Source organism: Diceros bicornis, chromosome 2 (assembly GCF_020826845.1).
Source record: "Diceros bicornis minor isolate mBicDic1 chromosome 2, mDicBic1.mat.cur, whole genome shotgun sequence".
In the NCBI taxonomy this organism is placed as follows: Eukaryota; Metazoa; Chordata; class Mammalia; order Perissodactyla; family Rhinocerotidae; genus Diceros; species Diceros bicornis.
Window position 1 is genome coordinate 82,080,152 of NC_080741.1, and position 23,597 is coordinate 82,103,748.

The 23,597-nt window shown below is 44.7% G+C and overlaps 1 protein-coding gene across 1 annotated transcript in view; it reads right to left on the reverse strand.

Moving 5' to 3' along the window:
• LOC131419146 (SLIT-ROBO Rho GTPase-activating protein 3) overlaps positions 1–23,597 on the reverse strand; it is a 248,436-nt gene that overhangs the window by 4,190 nt on the left and 220,649 nt on the right. The window contains exons 18-21 of the mRNA XM_058564009.1: positions 23,485–23,564; positions 6,639–6,819; positions 5,165–5,314; positions 2,755–3,082 (exon numbers count right to left, since the gene is read on the reverse strand). Of these exons, the coding sequence (XP_058419992.1) occupies positions 2,755–3,082; positions 5,165–5,314; positions 6,639–6,819; positions 23,485–23,564 (739 nt within the window). The remainder of the gene's footprint in view (positions 1–2,754; positions 3,083–5,164; positions 5,315–6,638; positions 6,820–23,484; positions 23,565–23,597) is intronic.

A 23,597-nucleotide genomic window follows, 5' to 3' on the forward strand; every position in this document is an offset into this window, starting at 1 on the left:
GTGACAATGATGACTATTAAGACACACTTGCTTTTCCGCCCTGAGGCAAATCTGGAACAACTGCAAGTCTGGTCAGACTGATGGCGTTGGATCCTGGAGCTGCCCTGGCTGCACCCAAGTCCTCTTTCACCTTCTCTCCTCCCCCTGTCTACAGACGGCCTCCTGCCTGCCCTGGGCCCCCACGACAGGCTCCAATCTGGCCACAGTCAGGGTCCCAACCTATCCTTTTTGCTTTGTTAAGAGACTAATGATAATTAGCCAATGGCTAATCTTAGCTTTTATGCTTTCCCATGACATCTTATCCTTTGCCCCATAACACTGGCTACTTTGAGAAGGGGCCTTTTGTGCCTTTATCCAAAAGGACTAGCTGTGTGGGGTTTTCTGCATGACGGGAGAGATGGCAGTCCTCTCCCCATCTTTGCTATATCGCAACCCTGCAGTGAGAAAGCCTGCTTTCCACACTCCACTCTGCTTAAATGAAGTCCCCTGTTGACATCACTGCTCTCTCCACTGTACTCCAGCGTGAGCTGGAAGGTAAAAATTTAATAAATAAAATGGAATTTTTACTCCTCCACCACCATTGCCCCCCCACCCCCCCCGGCAGAGTGTAAGTCAGAAAGACAGAAAGCTCAGAGAAAGATCAGCTGAGTAGTTTAGTCATGAGCCTTGCATTAGTCTGAGAGGTGATGCTGGAACCTCCAGCACGCTGCGGGGAGGATGGACAGCATGGGGAATGGATCACTTTTCACCTCCTTCCAAATTAGATCTTCCCACTCTGGAGGGCAGTGTTACAGGTTCCCCAAACAGCCTCTTTAACTGGGTTCAAATCTAAATCCTAAAGGATATTTTGATACCAAAGGATTTCCGGTAACTGCGTCTCCTACTCAGGATTCTCCACGCCACCGTTCCCTGGGAGGCCTGCAAAGTCAAGCGCTCATCAGAGCCGATGCTGAGCAGGTTGGAGGCTGTCCAGTGTCCCCTTGGCTATTTACATGTTCTTCACCATGCTTTCCCATTTCACCTCTGTCAGTGAAGGAGCTCTTGAATGGCAGCTATCAAATTGGACAGTTTGTAGGTATCTTTGCGAAGGGAAAATGCATGCAGCATTCCCCAAGTGTTTTCTTTGGCCTGGTCTTGCAAAACGCTCTGTGAATAAAGGTCAAAGAAGTCTGGGAGATGGGGTGTGCTCTTGTCCTCTTTCTTGGAGATTCACAATACACATCAATATATTTAAAGGTTCTAAACGTCTTGCAGACAAGCCATTCGACTTTGTCAGACCAACATTCCCAAAACTTTCTTGACCACACAACTCATTTTTTCCCCATTAACATCCCATGGAACTAGTCTGCTGTGGGAACTACTTGTGGAAACACTGGCCTGGACTGTATTTGATTCTTTACGTAAAGGGCTCTGGGCCAGGCCTCAGGTAGCTCACTCCCCATCATGGCCCACGGGAGAGCTTGCAGGTGATAGCAGATGCTAGGGTGATGCTTCCCAAGAAGATGGCCTTCAAGAATGGAATGACCAGCAGGTTGCCTGGCTGGGACCCATGCCAAGGCACTGATCTTCAGGGATCCCTCGGGAGTGGGCGTCAGGACATGGGCCAAGACAGATCCTGCAGGTGTGAACAGGAGCTGTAATTGCTGGGGGAGTTGCTCCTGTGTTGATATTCCCTTGGAGACATTCCTGGCCTCCTCTAGAACACAGCCCCCAAGCTCACAACTTTTCTTCTTCCCCTTGTGACCAGGGATTCAAATGCCACTCTCCACAATAGAATCCTCACAGCTAGGAATGTTCTGGTTGTGTCTTTTACCTGAAGTGGGAGATAACACTGGGGAGGGGGTACATAATGGGCCCCCACCCCAAATTCCAGAAAGAAAAAAATGGAAACTTTTGAAAATGTGATAGAACTGTCAAAAACACATGAAACCAGTTATGCAATTTGACAAGTTTGTTAATTGCATTAACAATTCAAACAAATTGCTTCATAACAATTTGTTAAAGAAATTTGGTCGGTTGGCTTGGCAAGTGTAAAAATCACAGATTTCTCATTCAAATTTTTAAAACTTTAGAAAACAAAGAACTCTAAGCACTTTAGGACAGCCTGGAACAGTCTTCCCTTCCAGCTTCAGCTGTTTAGTCCCATCCATCCTTTGGATGTCAGGTCCTATCCTCCCCAGGAAAGTCTCTTCCTGCCTACGTGCAATCTCCACATTTTAGACTCTCAAAATCCTGTGTACCACTCCTCCTAGACACCCGACCCAACTGCCATTTCACAGCTGTGTGTGTCACTGGTCGACGTCCCTGTCTTCTCTAAACTGAAAGCTCCACCTGGGCAGGGCCTGGGTCCATTTTAGGTCATCATTGTACCCTCAGTGCCTAGCACAGGGATTGTCACATAACAGATGCCCATCAATATCTGTCAATGAATGAATGAATGAACAGATGAATGAATGAATAACTCAATCGTGCCATCTTGTGGAGACCCCTGCCATTACCGCATCCGCATCATCTGTCTCCCGGTAGGCAGGAATGCCCCCTCCAGCCCTGGCGACTGCGGGGTTTTCAGTCTTTACAGGATCCCTAGCCAGCCGCTGCACCCATCCAGCTTCCGTTCCTCAAAGGGAGGGGGGCAGGGGGACGGGAAGCCAGCTCACTACCCCTCTTGTGTTCTGGCTTAGCCTTGAGCCTGGCATGAAAGGCAAAGTGGCTCCCCACCCCACTGCCCCTCTGGGGGTCTGGGCTGGCCCTTACTTCTGCCAGGGCCTCAGCCTCCAGGGACTTGTGGTCCCCCAGGCTGCTGTGCCTGGTGGAGCCGCACGTTGACCTCATCGAGTGCCCTTCGGAGAGCGCCTTCTTGTCAGGGTAGTTGATGCTGCCGGCGCTCCCGAACGTCGCCATCCTCCGCTTCTCGGGGCTCTCGATCCTCCCCCGGGTGAGGGGAATTTTGTGGGGGCTGCTGGGGCAGGCGGCAGCCCGGGGCGGCGTGTCTATGCTGGGGCCCAGGCCCCGGGGCGGGCTGTGCGTGTCGCCCCCGCTTCGGCGCCTGGGGATGGCCGCTCCATCGGATCGTAACCGCACTCTGCAAAGGAGCCAGGGGGCGGGGGCATGGGGCAGAGGTCAACCCTGGCAAGTCTCAGAATGGGTCAGCCAACCCCCAGGCCACGCACTACACACTAGCCTAGGGAGCGGGTATAGTAAAGCCTCATTCAGCCAGACTCGGCAATTCTGCCAGGAAAGCACTGGCCAAGCGCGCAGCTCAGCGGCAGGGGGCAGTTGAATCTGTGAGCAGGAAGGAATCAGGCGCTTTCTGCCTCCAGGCTGCAGATGGCGATGCTGATCACACAACAAATCTTATCTACATGTTAAGTCAAGGTGAGGAGGATTTCAACCTGGGAACGCTTGGGCGATGGTTAGTTGGGCTCATGATAACGCTTTTAAGCAGTTCAGACATCTCCATGATTCTGAAGGGCTTCTAATTGGTCTGCAGCATTGAGGCTTGACTGTACCAGAAAGTTACCAGCTCCCTGCAAGCACAGGAGGGGGCCCCTGGGCACTGAACACAGTTCAGGTTGTCACCCACCCCCAGTCTCCCCAGCAGGGGGCTATTTCTATGAGGCTTTTCCAGATCTTGGAAAACCAGTCATTTGAGAGTAAAAATTGCATCACTGGACATGCCTTCCGTGCATTTGGTCACTTTCACCCCTCAGGGATGCTCTGGTGGAGTGAAAAGGGGACTGGAGTGTCTATCAGGAGGGCAAGTCCTCATCCTGTCTCTGTCACAGACTTTCCTGTATCTTCTTTCAGACTCATTTTATTAATCTGTTAAATGGGTATAACGGTCCTTGCCCACCTTTGAGGGAGGTTCAGTGGGTGTGAAAACACTTTGAAGACGAGAGGTTCTACCCACAGGAGACTCTGCTATATCCTATGGAGGTTACCAAAGATTCTAAGACACCTGTGAGGGGAGGGAAGGCTGGAAGAGGCGAGGGGGTGGGGAGGAGGGACAGAGCGGTTGTGGCCAGGGGACCAAGCTCAACGTGGTCAGCAGTGGTTCAGATCCTAGTGCCCCAGCCAAACTAAGCCCCACCTGTGGGTACCCCATCAGGACCAAAGCATAGGTGTTGGAGAGGAAGAGGTACTGAGAAAGGAAAAACAGGAAGAAGGTAGATGAGGGCGGGAAGAGGGAGAGGAAAGCGAGGCAGGAGAAGATATGGCCCCCAGAAGTCAAGAGACCGTGACTTTGTCATCTACCTAAGCCAACCTTCCACTTTCTCCCCAATTCTATCATCTATGGCCGCGCCCTGAACTGAGCAGAATACGGTGAAAAGAGGCATCAGGACTTCCGCTGAAATAACTTCATAAGCGTATGTTCCCATCACCACTGATGTCTTTGGCTCTATCTGCAAGGACCCGTATGTGTGGGTTGATCCCATGACCTCTCCACCAGAAAAACGGAGAATATGACATTTTGAGAATCTGAGTAAGAACGGAGGGAGAAACTCAGCTTTTCTTTCTTTTTTTCTTTTCTTCTCTTTTCCTTACTTTATTGTTATTTTTTAACAACCTCATTCTACATACTACACTTGTATGCAGAAAGAGGAGCACCGCTCCTTGCCCGGCAGAAAGGTCATGTGACACAGCCCAGCCCACACACAGGAGTGGAGAAAATCGGCACATGTGCTCCCACCAAATAGGGGGGTGAGTCGAGTGTCAGTTTCCCGCGCCCCCGTGAGTGGGTGTGAGTTTTCTGTTTGTGTAGTGCACTTCAGGGAGTCTGTAGGCTCTAAGTTCTGAAATATAACAGCTTGGGTCTTCAACAGAAAGTGGAGGAGGTGTGAGAACTGGAGAGAGGTAGCAAAAATACTCGCCAATTTGTAACTCTCTCTCTCCCACTTATTATTATTATTTTAAATAGAAAGCACTGATTTGCCAATATATGTCCTTCCTCCTCCTTCTCTACCAGCGACCCCAAGCTGGATGGTTTTATACCTGGCATTCCTGGGTCACTTCCAGCCGGCCCACCCCAGTGTGCCCAATACCACACCTGTGCGGAACAAGGAGACACAACAGCCCCCCTCTCTCCCTCCTGCCCCCTCGCTTCTCCCAAACCAGACACGAAGGGCAGAGCACTAGCAGGAAAAAATGAAGCCGCATTTCCTACCGGCCCATCACCCCCCCAAAGCCGTAATCCGAGATGTGCTCCGTGGGGGACTGGAGGTCGTTTTTGGAGGAGGCCTTGTCATCCAGCAGAGGCCCACTGCTGGCTTCGCTGTCAGCCTTTTGGCTCAGGCTGTCCGAGAAGGCGTCGTCCCTGGGGAGAAGGACAGATGTGAATTGGGAGGGCTTTGCTCCGAGAACCCAGGATGTGCAGGGCTCCCTGAGACCTGCCTGAGGGGCTGGATCAACACACACCTTAGGGTTAATTTACACCCACAGCTTGGGGTGAGGGGATGAGCCACTTCCCACTTGGCACCTACCACCATGCATGCCCACCGCCACGCTCCTCGGTCAGTTTCTCCAGCGGGAGACCCTCTTCTGTGCCACCACCCCCATGCCAACTTTCTCCTTTCCCCTAGGCTAGGCTGGTCCTCTCTCCCAGGCTGCTCCAGGCTAGGACAAGCTAAATGCTGCAGGGTGTGTTGGAGAATGCGGGGGAGGAGCCTGCAAGCTGAGCACCGAGCACAGTCTCCATGTGGCTCCAAGAGAAGCCGTTTAGGTCTAAGCAAGGGAGAAATAAGGTGCCCACCTCCCTCACCTCCTCACCCAGGGTGTGGGACAATTCTGAGGTGGCTCGAGCTTGTTGGGGGTCCCTGCCAGCCTCCTCCCACTGTCCTCTCCCTTCTAGTGCCCTGTCCCTGTCCTCAGAAGCCTGGGGACATCAGAGGGCTGCTGAGGGCCCTCCACTGTGGCATTCCTCTTGGGGTTTGTGTTGCCCTGGACTTTTCTCTGGCTTTATACCACCCTCTACCATCAAAACTTATGCTTTTGGTCCCCTTCCCTTGAGGTCCAGCTAGTGGCTGCTTCCTCAATAAATCAGCTCCATCTGAGCCTGACCAGAGCTTGAAGGGAGTGTGTGTGCAGGAACCTTCAATGGCTTTCAGAGAACGGAAGGGGCAGATGTTCTGAGTCTTCCAGTAGGACTAGGTATTTGGGATGCAGGGCTATTTTAATGCCTAAAATTATTATTTTTTTAAAATAATATCCTATGAAGTGGAAATGAGGGGATGATTGTTTCTGCCCATCCCTGGAGAAAGCCACTGTGGGGGTAGAGATTGGTGGGCAGCTAAGGGGACAGTGGGCTGGCCACTGGCTGGAAGGCCCAGGAGAGTGGAGGTATATGGCAAGATCCACTGGACGCTGGGAACCACGGCCGGTGATGAATGCCCTGGAGCTGTCAGAGGGTCAGGATGGTGGGCCAAGGGCACCAGGTGCTGTCTCTGCATACTCTGAAGGATGAGCAATTTGCTCATTTGTTAAGTGGATCACCACTTAAGGGGAAGTTAGAAATAACCTATTCTTCCAGAAGGCCAACTGTATCAGGGAGAGCAAATCACTGGCATTCCCTTCTTGTGCCCATTCTAGACATCACTAATCAATTACAGCAATCTTCACAGAAGGTCCTGGCTCCCACTCACATGTCCTGTACGACTATGTACTGATGTGGGATGAGTCCATCCACGCCGTTGTGACGACCCTCCCACCAGTCCTCTGAGGCACGGTGGTACAGTAGCAGTGAGGCCCCCTTCTTGAAGGACAGCTCACGGGGGGACCGCCCCACGTAGTCAAACTTGGCGATGGCCTCGATCTGCTCCACTTCTGGAAGGAAAGCAAGGGAAAGAGCATCCATGAGGTCAGCAGAAGGGCAGCCCAGGAGCCTCGCTCACATGGCCCTGGCTTCCATGGAGAAAGACAGACAGCAAGCCTGGTGAGAACAGCATGGGCTGGGGCTCAGGATGCGGGGGTTCTAGGCTCAGACTGGCTGCTCACTCTGTGACCTCAGGCAGCCATCTAACTTCTCAAAATGTAAAGTGGGGGCTGACATACCACATCCCCATTTCCACCGTCCCTCTTGTTCTCTATTTTTAAAAACTTATTAAAACAATATTATAAGAAACTTCTTTTTCTTCTACCCCTTAATACAAGTTCTGTTTCCATTTTTCCATGAACCCTTTCCCTCTTTGTCCACTTATACTTTTAGTGGTTCTTACCTTTTGGGAGCTCAAACAGATGGTGTAAGTGGACTCCCAGCCGCGCAAAATGTTGTTTACAATTTTTAAGGGTTCCCAGAACTCTTCAGAGCTCATTGTTATGGACTGAATTGTGTCCCCCACCAAGTCCCTATGTTGAAGCCCTAACCCCCAATGTGATGATGTTTGGAGATGAGGTGTTTAGGAAGTAACTGAGGTTAAATGAGGTCATAAGGGTAGGGCCCTAATCTGATAGGACTACTGTCTCTCTAAGAAGAGGAAGAGACACTAGAGATCTCCCTTTCTCTCCCTGCATGCACACAGAGGAAAGGCCATGTGAGGACACAGTGGGAAGGCAGCTGTCTACAAGCCAGGAAGAGAGGCTTCACCAGAAACCCACCCTGATGGCACCCTGATCTTGGACTTCTAGCCTCCAGAACTGTGAGGAAATAAATTTCTGTTGTTGAAGCCCCCTAGTCTGTGGTGTTATGTTATGTTAGTCAGCCAGAGCTGACTAACACACTCAGCTGTGGACTTAATTTTAGGGGAGAGAGAATTCTTATTGGGGCCAGACCTCAAGCATCTCTCTTTGCACACACGCATTTACTCATCAAATCAGTACTCTTCTCTGGTCAGCGATAAGCCCTGGCCGGGTTAAGCAATGAGGATATGGCCCTTGCCCTTGAAGCACTTGTACTGCCCAGCTCTGTCACCTCTTGTCTGTGTGACCTCAGGCAGGTTACATAACCTCTGTACACCTCAGCTGCCTCTAGGAGTATTAAAAGATAATGCATGAAAGAAGGCATTACAAATGGCCAACAGGTACGTGAATAGGTGCTCAACATCACTAATCTTCAGTGATATGCAAATCAAACCCACAAAGAGATACTGTTGCACACCCATTAGGATGGCTATTATCAAAAACACAAGAAATAACAAGTGTTGGAGAGGATGTGGAGAAGAGCGAACCCTTATGTACCATTGGTGGGAATGTAAATTAGTGCAGCCACTATGGACTACAGTATGGTGGTTCCTGAAAAAATTAAAAATAGAACTACCATACGATCCAGCAATTCCACTTCTGGGTATTTATTACTATTTATTTCGCTTTGCAGGAAATGAAAACACTGACTTGAAAAGATATCTGCACCCCCCATGATCATTATAGCATTATTTACAATAGCCAAGACACGGAAACAACCTAAGTGTCCATCGATGGATAAATGGATAAAGAAGATGTGGTGTATACACACACACACACACACACACACACACACACACACACACACAATGGAATACCATTTGCAACAATATGGATGGACCTTGAGGGCATTATGCTAAGTGAAATAAGTCAGACAGAGAAAGACAAATACTGTATGATCTCACTTATATGTGGAATCTAAAAAAACAAAAACAAAAACAAACTGAACTCACAGAACAGATGGGTGGTTGCCAGAGGCAGGAGGGGGAGTGTGGGCAAAATGGGTGAAAGGAGTCAAAAGGTATAAACTTTCAGTTATAAGATAAGTAAGTCTTGGGGATGTAATGTACAGACTACAGTTAATAATACTGTATTGCATATTTGAAAGTTGCTAAGAGAGTAGATCTTAAAAGTTTTCATCACAATAAAAAAAATTTGTAACTGTGTTGTGACAGATGTTACCTAGACTTATCGTGGTGATCATTTCACAATATATACAAATATCGAATCATCATGTTGTACACCTGGAACTTATATGTTATATGTCAATTATATCTCAATAGAAAAAGAAAGAAATATACTAGACTTCAATAGATTAAAAAAAAAAAAAGATAATGCATGACAGTTCTCAGCATAGTACAGACACACGTTAGGTATTCAGTTGATAGTAGCTTTTATGATTATGATTATAATTACCAAGGGCTCTAGCCTATAGGGCAGGTCCAGACAAGAAACGTAAGCTGCAGAGAGTTTAAGTGGTTTGCCCAAGACCATACAGCCTGTAATGTTTGGGGAGGAGACTTTTTGCGGAGCAGGGGTTATGACTATGATTTATTTAACCTGTGTTATACTTCATACCCTAAGAGTCTCCCATACTTGGTAGAAAACTGATCTGATTGTGTATAGGTATTAATGTATTTATATTTTAAAGCAAGCATAAAGATTAACATTATAAAAATAATCTATATATATATAAAATTCTAATAGAACAAAAGAGTAACAAAAGCGACCCCTGCTTTCTCGAGCCTGCAGATACCTTCCCTATGCTGAGCATCCATGGACTCTCTATGTGCTCCATTCCTTGTGGATTATCTCGTATCTGTCCATCCAGCCATCCATTGTCCATCATGGAGTTGAGGCCAGAACATCTGGCTTTACTGCTTTTTAGCTGTGTGACTCTGTGCTAGTTCTCCTTTCTAAGCCTCAGTTTCCTCATCTGTAAAGTGGGAATGATAATAGTACCTACCTTTTGGGTTGTTATGAGGATTCAATGAGTTACTGCACGTGAAATGTGTGCAACAGTCCTGGCACATAGCTCTATATGAGAATGAGTTGTTGTTACCAGAGCTGATGCGCCTCTAAGGGCCATGGCAGCATGGCAAATCAAAGAGCAGAGGGAAGAAACTCCTTTGTTCATCTCGCCCACTAATCCCCACCATGGGCACACACTGGGGCTCCCTCTGTAAGCAGCTGGCTCAGGAAGACCGTGCTGGTGCCCAGGGAGATGCAGTGGCCTTTGGATGTATCCAGTCCTCACCCCTGGGCCACCCTCCTGTTGCGAGTGGGCCTCAGACAGTTCAGTCGGCTTTCCCCAGCTGGCTCCCTGAAAATGTCTCTACATGCTATTCTGGCACGGTTGAGGCAAAGTGACAGCACAGCTAAATGGGTCAAATTAACTCAGATCTTGACTCAGAGTCACCTTCTCATGTGGAGATCTCCATCCTTCTCTCTGCTGCGTTTTTGAATCTCACGCCAGCCACGTGGTGCACTGCCTGGTAGCCTGTCGGCCTGCCTGGCTACAGAGACAGAGAGGCCAGAGGGTCTGCTAGGCCAGGAGCTGAACCAGAGGGCTGCATGCTCTCGGGGGTCTCACTGCAGGGGTTTCCTGTGAGCCCGACTCCCCACAGTGGGGAAGGAGCTGGCCAAGCAGAGGTTTGCTCAGGCAAGGAGAAGCACGGAGGGGCTGCCTCGGGCTTCTGGCTTCTGCCTTTCCCATCGCCAGAGCCTGCAGCAGTCACTGGCGGTAGCCTGGAGTTGGGGAGTGCGGGACGAGGGGGAGTGGAAAATGTAAAGGGAAGAAGAGAAGAAAGCAGGAGGAGCAGAGCTGAGCTGCAAGCTGAGAGAGAGCACGTGCGCTTGCAGAGGCCATCACGTAAGCGTGTGTGGTAGAAACAGTGAGGATAGCTACCATTTACTAGGAAGTCTATTATTTGAGTTCATCATACCCCAAATAGGATATGTGATTCTCCCCCTTATCACTCTCCCACACATCCTTCCCCAAGCTTACTTAATTCCCTCATCTTCCCCAGCTGTTTGCCCGCTCGCTCAGGCCCAAGCCCTGCTCTTGAGCATCACACATCTAATCCATCCTTGGAACTGTCTCCTGAATCTGACCAGTCTCATCACCTCCGCTGCCACAGCCCTGGTCCAGACCACTGCTGTCCCCCTACCTGGTTCCCTTGCTTTCATTTTTGCTTGGTAGAGCCATTTCTCCCCACAGCAGCCAGAGGGATCTTTTCACATAGATCAGACCATGAAACTCTCTTGTTCAAGTCCCTCTGAAGGCTTCCCATTGTGCTTGGAACAAAGCCCAAGTCTTCTCCTGGCTTCTGAAGCCAGTTGCAGAGCTAGGAAAGGATCGGAGGGGAGAGGCTGGAGGCAACAGCAGTTCAGAGGCTGTTACAATAGGCCAGGGCCTGACACGGAGATGAAAAGACATATTGGAGCTTTGCTTTTATTTCAGAATCTGAAGGCTGGATGTTTTACAAATCCTATACTCATTATCCTTCTCTACCCATCACCTGATAGGACGTTCAATTGCCCCTTTCTAATGATGCCACACTAGAGAACACTTTTTTGGGTCATGATCTCTGCCTGTATGCAAGAGCAGATGGCTCCATTCCTATACACCTGAAACTTATATAATGTTACATGTCAACTATATCTCAATAAAAAAGAAAGAACTATACTAGACTTCAATAGATTAAAAAAAAAGACAATGCATGACAGTAGAGCAGATGGCTTCAATCTTCTTAACACCACCTCACTGTCCCCCTCCCTACCCCACCCCACACTGTCTCTGAAGTGAGAATACTAATCTCATTAGGCCAGTTTATTAGAGGCCGTGGTCACCATGTTACAGTTGGGAACATGGATGTGCCCTCTCTTCTCTCTCATCTTTCCTGCAACTAAAGTAGTGAAATAACCTAGGGCCTGTCCACAGGGTCCCTTTTTTCTCCTCTTCTCACTCATGATGTTGGGTTCTTTCATTGCCTTGGGCTGTGGCACCAGCTAGTATTCAGATTTAGATTTTGTTTAAGAGGAAAGGAGAGAGATCAACCTGGCATGGCAGTGTGAGGAGATCTGCTGACCCACTCCCCAGTGAAACTTGTGAAAAATACAAAAAATAAGCAACCAACCAACCACTGAAAGCCTCTGGAAATGGTCCTAAGGGCAAATAGCAAATGAAGAAAGATCTATTCAAGAAAATGCATGAAAATTCAGTAAGAAAGGTGAGAGTCTGTGGAATTTGAACCAATTTGCTCCCTCCTTCCACCAGCCCCCTAAACTCAGGGCAGCACAGACTCTACTCCAGACCACTGCAGCTCAAAACATGGGGCTTCCTCTCCCCGCCAGCTCCCCAGCTTCCAGTTGAAGGGCTTTCTTCCCAGGAGGAGCAGGAGATTGGTGTTTCTCATCCTGCCTCAAGTTATCTGTTGCTGGGGCTGAGTCCCAGGCGAGTGCAGTAGAGAGGTGAGGGCTCCCTTCTTCCACCCAACCTCACTCATGAAATGGAAGTTCTACCTTGGGCACAGCACCACAGAGAAGATTGGGACCCTGATCTCCCTTGCCTCAGCTCATGGGGTGATGTTTCCGTGTGAGAAGAGGCAAGCTGAGAGGATTTTAGCCTGCTGCCTGCCCCTCCACAAAGCACTGAGCTCCCAGAATGGGGATGTCACTCAGAAGCCTGCCATTGTGCTCACCCCAAACTCCAGAGCTCTATCTCAGAGACTCTGCCTGGGGGGAGACAGAGGCTGTAAAACAGCTGCCAATCTCTTCCCAAAGGAATTGACTTCATTTGCAACAGAGCTTGGAGAAGTTCAAGCCCAAGGGTGCTCTCAAGAATAGCGGAAGTTGTGGTAAAAGGCAATTGGGGGCAGGTTCACATATTTAATAAAGATACAGCCTAAATTGTAGACCAGCTAGTTTATAGGAGATAACCAGGGAATAAGACAGCTGAAAGGAGCCCTCCAGGGGACAGAACAAATACCAAACACTGACCTTAGAAACTACTCCTTCAAAGGAGACAGAATTTGATTGGATTAGTCTATAGAACAATTTATGACCGAGGACACTGTTGATAAGAATAGAGCAAAACATCCAGCAACTAATGGAGCTTAACAGCTGGATGTGGTCAGGGAAAGAGAACCCTACCCAAACCACTGTCATCCCAAGGAGACTGTGGGCATACCCAAAGCTGTTTCTCTCTGAGAAGTAACACCAGGCCTAACAGTAAAATAATCCAGCCAGTCACTAAGCCAATACCCAAGCAAATAAAAACAATAAGCCCTAAAGGGTAGGGACCAGTACCCAGAGTTGCTACAATATATTATCTAAAACGTCCAATTTCCAAAAAAAAAGATTACAGGCATGCAAAGAAACAGAAAGTATGACCCATACACTGGGGGAAAAAAAGAAGACAACAGAAATTGCCTCTGAGAATAGCCAGATGTCAAATTTAACAGAAAAAGACTTCAAAGTAGCCATTATAAATATGTTCACAGAACTAAAGTAAATCATGATTAAAGAAGTAAAGAGAGGTATGATGACAACGTGAAATCAAATAGAGAATATTAATAAAGAGATAGAAATTATAGATAAAAAGAAACAAATGAAATTCTAGAATTGAAAAGTACAGCAACTGAAATTAAAAATTTACTAGAGGGGCTCAAGAGTAGATTTGAACTGGCAGCAGAATTAGCGAACTTGAAGATAGGTTGATAGAGAGAACGAAAGCTGAAGAACAGAGCAAAAAGAATGAAGAAAAATGAACAGAGCCCCAGAGAAATGTGGGACACCATTAAGTGCACCAACATACATGTAATGCAAGTAGTAGAAGGAGAGGACAGATAAAGGAGCAGAAAAAATATCCCAAGAAATAATGGCTAAAAACTTCCCAAATTTATTGAAAAACAATAAGCTACAAGTCCAGGAAGCTCCATGAACTCCAAGTAGGATGAAATGCAAAAGGATCCACAAATAGACACATGATAATAATAATGCTGAAAGTCAGAGACAAGGAGAAAATCTCAGAAGTATCAAGGGAAAAACAATTCACCACTTACAAGGGAACCCAAATAAGTTTAACAGCTGACTTCTCAGTAGAAACAATGGGGGCCAGAAGGTAGTGGGATATCATGTTCAAAGTGCTCACAGAAAATAAGTGTCAACCAAGAATCTTATACTTAGCAAAGCTATCTTTCAAAAATGAGGCAAACTAAGGATATTCTCCGACTAAAAAAAAAATTTTTTTTTTTCACTAGCAATCTACCTTATAAGAAATACTAAAGAATGTTTTTTCAGGCTGAAAGAAAGTGACCCCTTACAGTAACTTTGAATCCACCAGAAAGAACAAAGAACACCAGTAAAGGTAATTATGTAATCAAAAAATAGTATAAATGCATAGGTTTTCTCTTTTCTTCTCTTAACTGATTTAAAATTTAGCAAGTGTATAAAATATGTATATAATGTATTGTTGGGCCAATAACATATAGAAATGTAATATATTTGCCCATCACAGCACAAGGAAGAAGAACAAAGCTGTATTGGGCTAAGGAAATGACTACAGATGGTAAACAAATCATTATAACAATGTACTGTTGGGTTTATATTAGCAGATGTAATATGTATAACAATACCACAAAAACGTAGAAAGGGGAATAGAACCATATATGAGTAATATTTTCACATATCACAGGAATTAAGCTAGTAAAAATTTGAAGCTCATCCTAATAGGTTAAGATGTATATGGTAAACTCTAGAGGAACCACTAAAATGTAACTTAAAAATATAGTGAAAAAAATCATTAAAGAAATTAGAATGCTACATTAGAAAATATTCACGTAATGCAAAAGAAAGCAGTAAAGAAAGAGTAGAGGAACAAAAAAGACATGAGACACATAGAAAACTAAAAAGCAAAATGGCAGACAGTTCCAACTATATCAATAATAACATTAAACGTGAATGGATTAAATAATCCAATTCAGATTCGGAGATTGTCAGACTGGATAAAATGACATGATCCAACTATATGTTGTCTACAAGAGAGACAGTTTAGATTCAAATACAAATAGAGTGAAAGTAAAATGATGGAAAAAATATATTATGCAAACTACAACCACAGGAAAACTGGAGTAGCTATACTAATATCAGACAACATAGACTTTAAAACAAAAAAAATTTTACTAGAAATAAAAGGAACATTTTATAATGATAAAAAGTTCAATCCACTAGAAAGGTGTAACAATGATAAACATAACACATCTAATAATAGAGGAGCAAAATACATGAAGCAAAAACTGACATAAATGAAGGGAGAAATAGACAATTCAAAAATAATAGAATAATAGTTGGAGACCTCAATACCCCACTTTCAATAATGGATAGAACAACTAGACAGAAGATCAACAAGGAAATAGACAACTTAACACTATAAACCAAGTAGACCTAACAGACATCTATAGAACACTCCACCCAACAAGAGACTATACATTCTTTTCAAGTGCACGTGGAACATTCTCCAGGATATGCCATATGCTGTACCATAAAACAAACCTCAATAATTTAAAAGGATATAAATAATAACAAAGTATGTTCTCCAATCACAGTAGAATGAAACTATTGATTTGCTGTTCAGTGACAGAGTCAGTCCAGGACCAAAGTCTCCTGACTGTTGTTATTAGTTCCTGATCTTTTAACTTCTATATTTATTAATAATTTCTCTATACAGAAATCAATAGTAGGAAAAAATCTGGGAAACTCACAAATACGAGGAGATTAACACAGTCCTAAATAACCAATGGTCAAAGAAAAAATCAAGAGAGAAATCAGAAAATACTTTGAGATGAATGAAAATGAAGACACACATACCAAAGTGTATGAGATGCAGTGAGAGGAGTGCTTAGGGGGAAATTTATGCTGTAAATGCCTATATGTAAAAAAGAAAAGAAAGAGCTCAGATCAATAACCTAAACTTCCGCTGTAAGAGACTGGAAAAAGAAGAGCAAACTGAACCTAAATCAAGGAAGGAAATAATAAAGATTAGAGTAAAAATTAATGAAATAGAGAATAGAAAAATGAGAGAGAAAAATCAATGAAACCAAAAGCTGATTCTTTAAAAAGATCAACAAAATTTACAAGCCTTTAGCTACATTGACCAAGAAAAAAAGAGAAGACTCAAATTACTAGAATCAGAAATGAAAAAGGGACATTGCTACCAAATTTACAGAAATAAAAGGAAGTATAAAGCAATACTATGAACATTTGTATGTCAGTAAATTGAATAAGCTAGAGGAAATGGACAAATTCCTACACAGACACAAACTTCTGAAACTAACTCAACAAGAAATAGAAAATCTGAATAGACCTATAACAAGTGAAGAGATGGAATCAGTAATCAAAAAACTACCTACCCACACAGAAAAGCCTAGGCCCAGATGGCTTCACTGCGGAATTCTACCAAACATTTAAAGAAGAATTAATAAGGATTCTTCACTAACTCTTCCAAAAAATAAAAGAGGAGGAAACACTTCCTAACTCATTTTATAACGTCAGTATTACCCTGATACCAAAATCAGACAAAGACATCACAAGAAAGAAAACTATAGACCAATATCTCATGCACATGGATGCAAAAATCCTCAACAAAATAATAGCAAACTGAATCTAGTAACATATAAAAAGAATTATACTCTATGCTCAAGTGGAATTTATCCAAGGAATGCAAAATTGGTATAACAACCAAAAAAAATCAATTAATGTAATATATCAATCAATATAATTAAAAAACAAAAATCACATGATCATCTCAATAGATGAAGAAAAAGCATTTGATAAAATCCAGCATTTGATAAAAACATTCAAGAAACTAGGAATAGAAAGGAACTTTCTCAATCTGATGCATGGCATCTATGAAAAACCCAACACTAACATCATACTTCATGGTGAAATACTGGATGCTTTCCTCCTAAGGTTAGGAGCAAGACAAAGATGTCCATTCTCATCATTTCTAATCAACATTGTATTGGAGGTTCTAGCCAGGACAATTAGGCAAGGAAAAGAGATAAAAGGTATCCAGATTGGAAGGGAAGAAGTAAAACTATGTCTATTCACAGATGCTATGATCTTGCATACAGAAAATCATAAGGAATTCACTGAAAACTATTTGAATGAATAAACAAGTTCAGCAAGGTTGCAGGATACAAAAGCAATATATTAAAATCAATTGTATTGATATACACTTGTAATGAATAATTTAAAAGTGAAATTTAAAAAAATTCTGTTTACATTAGTATCAAAAAGAATAAAATATCGAGGGATAAATTTAACAAAAGAAGTGCAAAACTCAGATTCTGAAAAATACAAACCACTGTTGAAAGAAATTACAGATCTAAATAATTGGAAAAACAGCCCATTTCATGGATCAGAAGACTTAACACTGTTAAGACGGCAATACTCCCAAATGGATCTACAGATTCAATGCAACCCCTATCAGAATCCCAGATGACTTCTTTGTAGAAACTGACAAACTGATTCTACAATTCATATGGAATTGCAAAGAACCCAGAATAGCCAAAACAAAATCTTGAAAAAGAAGAAGTTAGAGGACTCAGATTTCCCAATTTCAAAACTTACTACAAAGCCACAGTAATCAAGACAGTGTGGTACTAACACAAGGCCAGACATATAGATTAATGGAATAGAATTGAGAGTCCAGAAATAAACCCACATGTCTATGGTCAACTCATCTTTTACAAGAGGGCCAAGACCATTCAAGGGGGGAGAGAATATCTTTTCAACTAATGGTGCTGAGACAACTGAATAGCCACACACAAAGAATGAAGTTGGACCATTACCTTACACCATCCACAAAAATTAACTCAAAACGGATTAAATGGATTACATAAACATAAGACCTAAAACTATAAAACTCTCAGAAGAAAACAGGGTAAATCTTCATGAACTTGGATTTGGTAAAGGATTCTTAGATGTAACACCAAAAACATGAGCAACGAAAGAAAAAATAGATGAATTGGACATCATCAAAATTAAAAACTTATGTGCTTCAAAGGACACCACCAAGAAAGTGAAAAACAACCCACAGAATATGTCTGCAAATCATATATCTGTTAAGGAACTTATATCTAGAATATATAAAGAACTCTTACAACTCCATAATAAAAAGACAAATAACCAAATATAAAACGAGCACAGGATCTGAAGAAACATTTCTCCAAGGAAGATATACAAATAATCAAAAAGCACATGAAAAAATGCTCTCTCATTAGTCATAAGAGAAGTTCATTCAAAACCACAAGGAGATACCACTTCACATCCACTAGGATGGCTAGAATCAAAAAGTCAGATAATAACAAGCGTTGACAAGGATATGGAGAATTTGGAACCCTCATACACTGCTAGTGGTTAACATAAAATGGTACAGTCACTTTAGAAAGCACTCTGGCAGTTCCTTAAATGATTAAACATAGAGCTACTGTATGATCCAGCAATTCCACTCCTAGGTATATGCCCCCCAAAATGAAAACATGTCTGCACAGAAGTTGTATACAAATATTTACAGCAGCATTATTAACAGCCAAAAGGTGGAAACAACCCAATGTTCATCAACTGACAAATGGATAACCAAATGCAGTATATCCATACAATGGGATATTATTCAGCCATAAAATGAAAGAATTCCAGATACAAGCTACAACTGGGACTAACCTTGAAAACACTAAGCTAAGTGAAAGAAACCAGACAGAAAGGCCCCATATTGCATGATTTCATTTATATGAAATGCCCAGAATAGACAAATCCATAGAGACAGAAAGTAGATTAGTGGTTGCTTAGGGCTGGGGAGAAATGCGGTGGGGACAGGAAGGTAAGAGATGATAGCTAACGGCACGTGGTTTCTTTTTGTGGTGATGAAAATGTTCCAAAATTGTCTATGGTGATGGTTGCACATATGTGTGAATACATTAAAAACTATTTAATTATACACTTTAAAAGGGTGAATTTTATGGTATGTGAATTATAACTCAATAAAGTGGTTAAAATAAAAAAGCAAGGGAGAGTCCTACTTAGTTTTCAGGCCTCAGCCCCGTGGTGCAGACCAGTTTACCTTCTCTGCACTGGGAACAACAGCCTAGTTAATAATAAAGTGGCCACTGTTCTCGTTTTCTGTCATTTTTTATTTCTCACAGGGTGGGGTGGCCATGATTTGGGCAGAATTGGGCATTCAAATAAACTGACTGTAATACCATTTCTTTTCTGTTTTTTTTCTTGCTGAGGAAGATTCGCCCTGAGCTAACATCCATTGTCAATCTTCCTCTTTTTTTCCTTTTTTTTTTTTTTTGGCTTGAGGAAGATTATCCCTGAGCTAACATCTGTGCCAATCTTCCTCTACTTTCGTGGGACACCGCCACGAAAGCACAGCTGGTGACTGGAGTAGGTCCACGCCGGGAGCCAAACCTGCGAACCCGGGCCGCCGAAGTGGAGTGAGTGGAGCCTTAACCACTCGGCCACGGGGCCGGGCCTATTTTAATACCATTAAAACCTCACCTAACACATACAATGTGGACGAATCTGTAAACATTATGCCCAGCGAAAGAAGACAGAGTCAAAAGACTCTATTCTGTACAATTCCATTTATATGAAGTTCTAGAATAGGCAAAACTAATCTCTGGTGAAAAAAATAAACCAGATCAGTGGTTACTTCTTGGGCTTTGGGGCAGGGACTGACTGGGATGGGGCATGAAGGACTTTCTAGGGTGTTGGAAATGTTCTGTATCTTGATAGGGGTTTGAGTTATGCAAGTTTTTGCCTTTATAAAAACTCATGGAATGATACACTTAAGATTTGTACATTTCAGTGTATGTAATTTTACTTCAAAAAAAGAACCATAAACAATATTGACCCCTAGTTAATGATGTGCATGCTTAAGTATTTGGGGAGATGCACGCTGATGATGGCAACTTACTTTGAAATGTCTTAAAAATAAGATGGATAGATAGATGGATAGCTACCCACATGATAAAGTAATTACAACAAAATGTTAACAACTGTAGAAACTAGGTAGTAGGCATATGGGTGTTCACTGTACAATTTCCTTCAACTTTTCTGTGTGTTTGAAATTTTTTATTAAAGAAATATTGGGAACCACGAATAAACAAAAATTTTACCTTGATTTCTAATAGATGTCTAGAACAATCTCATGAAAACTACGGACCTCTTCTCAGAGGGACACATTCCAATAGAAATAGAATTTTGCCCACAATGGACCTCCAAAAGCCCATTTATGAACCTCTGATGTGTCCACCGAGTGAATGGCTTAATGGTTTTCTAGACATAGATGATGGGTGAGGAGTCAAGGCAGTTTGGAGAACTTTGAGAAAATATCAGTGAGAGAATGATGGTGTAATTATAATTGAAAACTAACACATTGTAACTATATGAACATGTTTCTGTTACTAATTTTAGTGGTTTCTTTACCTGGCGGTCTTGTTCCTCATTTAGCATCCAATTAATAAAGCTGCTATTGACAGGCTCCCTTAATGTTTTCATTTGGTTCATTTCTGATGATCAAGGGTTCTCAGCCTAACCATGGTTTCTTCATAAACCTTGGAGACCAAAAGGGCAAGCACAAATGGCTTTTCCAGGCTTATACTCATGATGTGCTAACAGACTCAAGGCAGGGCAGCAGGCATCAGTTAGTTACAGAATCTGTTGAGACAGGAAAGGCAGTAGGTGCCCAAACAATAACTTGTTCCTTCAATTTAGTCACTCATGGGATGACCCATCTATTACAAGGACACAGAGTTGTGGTTTTATGGCTGACTTGACCTTTGAAGTCTGCTGGATTCCATTCATACAGGGTGTTTTCAGGAGAAACAAAGATATTGATAATTCCCCAAATGAAATATCTTAAGGAAAGTAGGTCAAGAAATCAGGAGGTTTAGGCTGCCAGTGACCAGTTAGGTCAATGAAACTCTCTGGACTCAGTTTCTCTCTCAGGACTAGGACGGATTTATACTGTATACAGAGTCAGCTAACGTTTCCTCTCCACTTCGCCGTTCCAGGCACTGAGCTAAGCTCCTTCATGTACGTCACCTCATTGGAACCGAGGCCACAATTCCCTTGGTGCTGTCACTCCTGTTTTACAGATAAGGAAACTGAGGCCAGCGGTTATGTGGCTGGCCAAAGATGTCACGGCCATAAAGGTCTCTCTCTGTGTTTCAAATCCAGGTCTCCTTGCTCAGAGGCCAGTGCCCCTCGACTGTTCCTGCAGCTCAAGATGTCTGTGACTGTTTTGGCTGGGGTCGGCATGAATGTGCACATTTAGAAAACGCAATTCATTTTCCTCCAGAGAATGCCCCTGATTCAGCACCCCCATCAACACACAGGATACAGCAAGAACCTTCAGGGAGCATGAAACTGGCTCTCCTGACGGTGGCTGTGCCCCTCCAGGATGATGCTTCCTGCCTTTGTCATCCTCAGAAACCAGCAGCCTGACAAAGAACAGGAGCAGGGAGCTTCTGGGGAAGCAGACACCAAGCTCTAACGTATCCCGTTCCAGGGATACTGTGGGCCTCTGCTCTCAGAGGAGCAAGGCAGCATTTTCTGGGGGGTTCTTCTTGGTGTGGGGTGAAGCCTGTTGGGTGCGTCCTGTTCGTTGCTGTGTTGTCTCTTCACTGACCCAGCAAGACCCATTCTCTCTGTCCCTCCTCCTCCCCAGTCCTGGTGCCCAGAGCAGCCTTCCACCCACGGGGCTGAGGAGCTGTGGGGCAACTCCGCAAGTGTGGGATGATGACAGCAGCCTTAGCCCCCAGGAAGGCAGGAGCACAGCTCAACTGGCAGAGCTGCAAGGTGCTCAGAGGGCACCTGACCCGCCCTCCTGAGGGCATGTCTGCCCTCACCTGCAGCCCTGACAGGCCTCAATTCTGGAAAATCAGTCTCTCTCGTTGGACAAGAGGTGTTTTCTCCCAGTGGAAGAAGAGAGACTGACAGCAAGGTCTAGAGCAAGAGGGAGCCACACACACACACACACACAGATCGAGAAATAAAGAAAGCAACAAATGGAGAGAACAAGAAGGGGGGATGTTAAAAGTGATAGAGGGGGGAGAAGAACTGGAGGAGGGAGGGAAAGAAGGAAAGAGAAAAGCAAATCACTGCAAGCAACAGAAGGTGGCAGCCTTCAAATCTCCAAACAAAAGCTCTGCAGGCCACTTCCCTCAGCTCAGGATGACTTCAGCCTCTCAGGATTCTGGCAGAGCTGAACATTACGCCTAGATTTGCTTTTCTGCACCTGTGACCCTGGCCTGACCCATCAGTTTCCTCTCAGGCCACAGTGATTAGATCATGCCTGGGTACGTGACCCAAGGCTGTCCAGTGAGACTCCATCCCAGGGCCTTTCTTGGAGCCGTTATGAAAAGGAAGCCCTTTTCCACTGGGACTTTGGGTAGAAGGATAATGAAAGCCTGGAACTGCCAGAGTGCACCACACAGGGAGATCCTACGTGAGAATGAAGCCAACACAGAGGGAAGCAGAACAGGAAGATGGAGACAAATTCCTGACAAAATCAACTGAACTCCTGGATCCAGCTGCATCTGAAGCCGTGCTTACCTTGGCTTCAGGTACACGATCTGATTCCCTCTTTTGCTTAAGTCCATTTGAGTTGGGGATTCTGTTGTTAGCAACTGAAATACTCCTACTAGAATGTGAAAACCCACATATCAGTCTTGCCTCTTTCACTAGCTCCCACAAACCACTCCTGACTACATACCCAGCTCTCCTGACAAAAATGGCAGCAAGCAGGGCCTGGGACTGTCCCACAAGAGAAACACAAAGGCTGATAAGAGAACTGCTAAATAATGATTTTTAAAAAGTAAAACTATCACAGGGAGAAAGGAGGGCTATGCTTGGTCTATACAGGGCTGTATTACGACTTTCACAAGCCCTGGGCACTTTTGCTTACATGGGTCTCTTCCTCTGTTAAAAAAAAAAGGTAAAAATTGTATTTTACAACTGCATTGGTATAAAGATGAGTATAATCCAGGCTGGATCATATTCATTTTTTTTCTTCTTATTTTAAAAGAAATTAAAACATTTTCATGGGCCCTGAAAGCATTGTGGGCTCTGGGCACTGTGCCTACTTTGCCTAATGGATATGCTGGCCCTAGGCCCATATTATCCAGATTGCTTGTCTACACAGTCCGGGCTCCCTAGAGACTAGCCCAATTCTCTTCTCCTTGTCTAGAAGGAGTGGACGGTCCAGTGAGTCCCTTGGAGCCCTGGCTGGCCTCTCTCTCCCTATCTCCGCACACTTCCCTGGGTCATCACCAGGGAAGTTTGGCGCCATCCTCAGAGTGCCCACTGCACTGGGGACACACCTGTAGTCTGGCTTTATCACTATGCATCATGGGGAGCTGCTCCCAATCTGTCAGGTGACGAGGCTGGGAGCTCCTTGACGACCCACGTCTCGTTCATCGACGTGCTCCAAGTCCCAGCAGAGGCTGGGCGCAGAACAGACCCCTGGTGGGGCAAAGCATGCCTTCTACCTAGGAAACTCTTGTCACTTAGGACTTCGCTCGGGCCAGGCAGATCACTGAAAGGGATCAGGCAGCCGGGCGGGAATGTGGTGAACTGGAGGGCACCTGCCTCTCAGGTACTCCTGGGTCCCCATCTATTCTGGAGGATGATGCTGACTTGCAAAGCGGCAGGGGTTTATGCAGGCCAGCCCGGTGTTTGGGCGGGCAGGAGTCAGCATGAGAGGCCCTGGGGGAGTTCCTTGGCCCCTGACTGCCCCTTACTCACCTTCGTCACTGGTGTGAGGCTCGGTGCCATTGTCGTGGTCAACTTCATCAATGGTCCCTGGCTCGCTGTGTGGGCTGTCACTGCAAGGAAACATGGGAAGGGGACTCGTTGGG